The sequence below is a fragment of the Dipteris shenzhenensis genome, chromosome 30, assembly GCF_047967505.1.
Source record: "Dipteris shenzhenensis isolate YYH24624 ecotype China chromosome 30, Dip_SZ_1.0, whole genome shotgun sequence".
NCBI lineage: Eukaryota > Viridiplantae > Streptophyta > Polypodiopsida > Gleicheniales > Dipteridaceae > Dipteris > Dipteris shenzhenensis.
In genome coordinates this window covers 14,210,181-14,215,785 of record NC_141625.1, presented here as the reverse complement: position 1 = coordinate 14,215,785, position 5,605 = coordinate 14,210,181, and the positions used below count along the sequence as shown (strand labels likewise).

At 40.7% G+C, this 5,605-nt stretch overlaps 1 protein-coding gene across 1 annotated transcript; it reads left to right on the top strand.

Moving 5' to 3' along the window:
* The first annotated feature begins 4,069 nt into the window (after positions 1–4,069).
* LOC147881747 (early light-induced protein 1, chloroplastic-like) lies at positions 4,070–5,124 on the top strand. The gene is made up of 3 exons (XM_087401998.1): positions 4,070–4,260; positions 4,537–4,572; positions 4,751–5,124. Exons 1-3 carry the CDS (start codon positions 4,126–4,128, stop codon positions 5,093–5,095), a joined length of 516 nt encoding a protein of 171 aa, XP_087258124.1. The 5' UTR covers positions 4,070–4,125; the 3' UTR covers positions 5,096–5,124.
* The last annotated feature ends 481 nt before the right edge of the window (positions 5,125–5,605 follow it).

The window sequence follows — 5,605 nt, the reverse complement described above, 5'->3', positions numbered from 1 at the left end:
TCGATCACGCATTATACACCGTTTTCCCCCTATTGTTATGCACCATCTTAAAAAAACGTAGTCCTAGGTAAGTTATTCGAACAAGAACTTATCGTATGGATGCGCAACTCTACATGCAAGTCCACACCATCTAGGTTGAGGTGCATGTAAAGTATTGTGCCCATCGCATATGCTTTGAATGGTCGATCAAGAATTAAACATCGTTTTTGCCTTAGTGTCATGCACAACCATATAAAAACATGGTCCTAGGTGTGTTATTCCAACAAGTACTTATCGGATGGGCGCTCTACTTTGCAAGCATATAAATATCACCTAATTTGAGACATGTGTAATGTATTGTGCCCATATGATAGGCATTGCATTGTCAATCAAGTATTAAACTTTGTTTTGCCTCAATGTGATGCACATCCGTCAAAAAACATGCTCATAGGTGTGTTATCTGAACAAGTACTTATCGAATGGGTGCACCAGTTTGCATGCAAATTAATACCATCTGGGTTGAGATGCATGCAAAGTATTGTGTCCATGGGATATGATTTCCATGCTCAATCATGCATTATACAACGTTTTCCTTCTAGTGTTATTCACAACCATCAATAAAAGCGCTCTGATGTGTGTTATCTAAACAAGTACTTACGTGATGGGCATGCCACTTTGCATGCACATCAATATCACCCCCGATGATATGTATTGTCCAATAAGTCTCATCTCTATCCCATGCAATAAATGATTTTTGGAAAACATTATAAGGCATAACATCTCCAAGTACTTCCATATCTCCACACTTATGTTTTAGCTCAACATGTGCACTAAGAATCTTTGATACAATAACTGCAACCTTACCTTCGCCAAGTCTTTGAAAGTGACAAAGAGAATTTGGATCACTATCATGGATTGTAGCAAATGCAACTACTTTTTTGCAACATAATATCACCTCCATCCCAGGAATGAAATCTTTTGCCATCTTCCTGTGGAACAATTATAGAAAATATTAGTCTCTTTTGAATATTTTTCCTATTAGTTGTAACTTTTTATTAAATTAATCTCTTTTATTTAACTTTTACTTTATTTTATTAAATTTTGATGGTGATACAAGGATACAAGCATTTAGCTAATAGAATCTCTAATTTAAATTTGTGATTTTACGGTTTAGAATTATAAAAGATAGTATAAATAATTTAGTATTGAGTTGCATGCAATGTGGTGTGCCCATATGATAAGTACTTGTTCGGATAACACACCTAGGAGTCTGCTTTTTGATGGATATGCATCACACTGAGACAAAAACGGTGTTTAATGCGAGAATCAACCATGCAAAGCATATCATATGGGCATAATAATCTGCACGTGCCTTCACCTAGGTGGTATATACTCACATGCAAAGTGGTACACCCATCCCATAAATACTTGTTCAGATAACACACCTAGGAGCATGTTTTTTGACTGTTGTGCATAACACTAAGGGAAAAACGGTGTATAATGTGTGATCGACCATGCATAGCATATCTGATGGCCACAATACTCTGCATGCACCTCAACCTAGGTGGTATTGAGTTGAATGAAATGTGTTACACCCATCCAATAAGTACTTGTTAGAATAACACACTTAAGAGCGTGTTTTTTTACGGATGTGAATCACACTAAGCCAAAAATGATGTTTAATGCTTAATCAACAATGCAAAGCCTATCCGATGGGCACAATAATTTGCACACACCTCCACCTAGGTGGTATTGAGTTGCATGCAATATGTCGCCCATCCAATAAGTACTTGTTGGAACAACAAACTTAGGAGTGTGTTTTTTTATGGATGTGAATCACACTGAGTCAAAAACGGTGTTTAATGCTTAATCGACAATGCAAAGCCTATTTGATGGGCACAATACTTTGCACACAACTCAACCTAGGTGGTATTTACTTGCATGCAAAGTGACGTGCCCATCCCATAAGTTCTTGTTCACATAACACACCTGGGAGCTAGTTTTTTAAAGTTGTGCATAACACTAGGGGGAAAACGAAGCATAATGTGTGATCGAGCATGAAAAGCATATCTAATGGGAACAATACTTTGCATGCACCTCAACCTAGGTGTTATTGAGTTACAAGCAATGTGGCACACCAATCCAATAAGTAATTGTTGGAATAACACACCTCGGACAGTCTTTTTTTATGCTTGTGCGTGACACTAAGGCAAAAATGGAGTTTAATGCTTGGTCGACCATGCAAATCATATGTAACGGGCACAATACTTTGCACAAGAATCTATTCAAGTGGTATTGACCTACATGCAAAGTGGCACTCCCATGCCATAAGTATTTGTTCGGATAACACACCTAGGAGCGCATTTTTTGATGGTGGTACATAACACTAGGAGAAAAGCGTGATAGACCATGCAAATCATATCATATGGACACAATACTTTGCACGCATCTCAACCTAGATGGTATTGACTTAGGTGCAAAGTAACACATCCATCCGATAGTACTTGTAAGGATAGCACACCTAGGAGCGTGTTTTTGACGGATGTGCATCACACTGAGGCAAAAAGAGGGCAAAAACGGTGTTTAATATAGGAATCAACCATGTAAAGCATATCAAATGGGCACAATAGTTTGCACACACCTCAGCCCAGCTGGTATATACTTGCATGCAAAGTGGCGCACCCATCTCATAAATTCTTGTTCAGATAACACGCTTGGGAGCACGTTTTTTGACGGTTAAGCATAACACTAGGAAAAAAACAGTATATAATGCGTGATCGAGCATGAAAAGCATATCCGATGGACACAATACTTTGCACAAACCTCAACCTAAGTGGTATTGAGTTGCATGCAATGTGGCATGCCAATCCGATAACTACTTGTTAGAATAACACACCTAGGATAATATTTTTTGAGCTTGTGCATGACACGTGCCAAAAAGTTAACTTTTGATTCTCGAATGATATTTAAAGTAAACTTTTCAATTGGGAAGGATTTTTTGGATTAGTCCAAGAGTAGACATATGAGTCCAAAATTAATTAAATAAGTGTTCCTAGATGAATATCCTACTATTGCTTGCTACTGTAGTTAGCATGGCACATCTCCTAAGTGCCACCTCTTATGATTCTAGATCCATGCAATAGTCCTATTCATTTTACTCTTATAGCTTGCACTCGGTGCACATACCTCTATCTTCTTCCCTCTTAGAGTCAATGGCCTTGTCCTCAATCTCTGAATTTGAGTCTAATAGATGTTGACCTACATTCATGAAATCTTAATCAAGGTGCAAGCACTCAATGTTTGTCATTCTAATAGTCAGCTCACTAGATGCAAATATTGCCTTAAAGTGCTTGGGAAAACAATAAAAGATAGTCTTCTACATATATTTAGTGTGTTCACTTCACTCTTGTGTTTTTTTCACTCTATTTACTAGCAATTAAACATAAGCATACTTGAATTTCCCTGCAATGCAAAGTCATTTCTCGATTGTAGTGACCTATTTACCAACCTTGGCAATATTATGTAGTCGGTTTATATCGACTTTCTGAATTACTAATTCATAATTCACACTATTTGTACACACCATTTTTATATTCGATGTGGGTGAGTAAATTTGTGGTCGTCTGTGACTAGTTAGCACAAAAGTGAAAACGTGAATGAAATCGGTGTTAAATATGCAGATGTATGGCAATGTAGAATGCCCAAATGAGTAAGAAGTGGGTGAGGAGACGAAAGATAACCCGATGTTTGTAGAGTGGGGTGGTTGAAGGGGCGTGCAAAAACATGAATTGAGGAGCATGGAGGAGGCAATTGGTGGGAGGAAGCATGGCACGTAGGGGTGGAAAAAAGGAGAAACATGGCACGTAGAAAAGGGGGGGGGAGGGGGCTGTGAGATGTAAAAGGAACCTCGGGAAGGTGTAAAGTAGTGATGGGGAAATGTGAGGAGGGGGACAAAGAGGGGGACGTGGAGATTGTATTACTCCTCATTTCATTTTCAAGATGCATTTTGCCTTTTGATTTTTTGTGACCTTGCTCTCTTCTATAAAAAGTACTCTTCTCTAACAACACAAAGCAGTCCTCTCTTAACAAAGTAATATTATTCTGCCACCCCAGCTCCTCCCTCCATCGCCAAGCTTCTCCACCTCCATGGCTTCTGCTCTCCTCTCCAGCTCCACCTCTCGCTTCCTTTCGGCCTCGCCCCTCCCTTCCTCCTTCGCCCCCCGTCAGCCTCTCCACCCCACAGTTCGCTTCACCCCAGCTCGAGCTTCCAAATCCCGCCAGGTAAATCCCCCACCTCCTCTTCCTTCGCTAAATGGCAACCCCCGTTCGACCTTTCTTTCCGCTCACCGTGCGACATGGCCATGCATAGTTTCTCGTCAATGCGAGGCCTCGCGCGCTTTGCAAGGTGGTGCTCAGCGGGATTTTTGCCAGGACCGGAGCCTTGGAAAGATTCCATGTGGCTTTAGATCAATAACTTGAGGACCCGTAGAATTCAACCTTTCGTACCCATTCTCGCTCCGGAGTTCGCGCTTCTAACACACACTGTTTCTTCTGCAGTCAGGTCCGGGTCGCACATCTGAGACGTCCTCTACGGTAACAGTTTAACGGAACTTCTGTCTGTATTTGAGCATCCTCTATCCTACTATGGATGATTGCACAGCTGCATTGATCTCTCGATGCATAGTATGATTAGAGGAAGAAGATGTATGTCTGAATTTGCTGGACCTCCATTCACGTATATGAGCATTATGGTTTGAACGTTTGGACGCAGGTAAGCACCAACTTCTCCGATGTATTCTCCTTCTCCGGTCCTGCGCCGGAGACGATCAATGGAAGGTTGGCCATGCTCGGGCTTTCTGCGGCCATGGGCGTCGAAGCATCAACCGGGCACGGGCTTCTATCCCAAATCACTGATGGCGGTGTATCGTGGTTCATCCTCACAGGGTCGCTAATTTCTGCAGCATCGCTGATACCCATATTCAAGGGAGTGACCAAGGAAAGCAAGTCGGGAGCCATAATGTCAGCTCAAGCAGAGATTTGGAATGGCCGGGCTGCTATGCTAGGGCTGGTATCGCTTGCAATCACTGAATATTTCAAACAAGGGCCAATTATATGAATCGCCCATGAACTATTCAAACTCGGGGCCCTCTTTAGAGAAGAAAGATTACGAAAGTACAAGGATACATAGTCGTTCATAATAATCAATAGTGAATATGAAATGTTTTAGCCTCATCGCTAATATGTCAAATGCCCTTCCGTTTTAACTTGGTAAACTTGTAGTACAAGTCGAGTACAGAACTTGCTATATTAGAGCACCTTCCTATTTAAATTCAACCCTATTCCCACTAGCACTCAAGAAGGACGTTTTAAGGTTTTTAATGGAGTTGTGCATTCGAATGGGTTTGAAAGGGCTCTAGTTATGTTAAAGCTAAACATCACGTAAAGACCCTCCTTAAACACACATTTTAAGGACTTTTTGTAAAAAAATAAGATTTAACTTAAGAGACAACGTGCACTTTAATCATTCCCAAAAGCATTAACTAATGCAAAACTTGGGTTGTCTCATTCGATCTTAGGGATACGATAGTTCGATCATCATAGTTTGTGTGTGTGGTCTAATAGTTGA

Bases quoted from the DNA above. Each gene is read 5' to 3' on its own strand.
- LOC147881747 (XM_087401998.1), top strand. From the start codon at position 4,126: ATGGCTTCTGCTCTCCTCTCCAGCTCCACCTCTCGCTTCCTTTCGGCC. The intron at 4,261-4,536 runs GTAAATCCCCCA...TTTCTTCTGCAG, and splicing joins GAGCTTCCAAATCCCGCCAG to TCAGGTCCGGGTCGCACATC. The intron at 4,573-4,750 runs GTAACAGTTTAA...GTTTGGACGCAG, and splicing joins CATCTGAGACGTCCTCTACG to GTAAGCACCAACTTCTCCGA.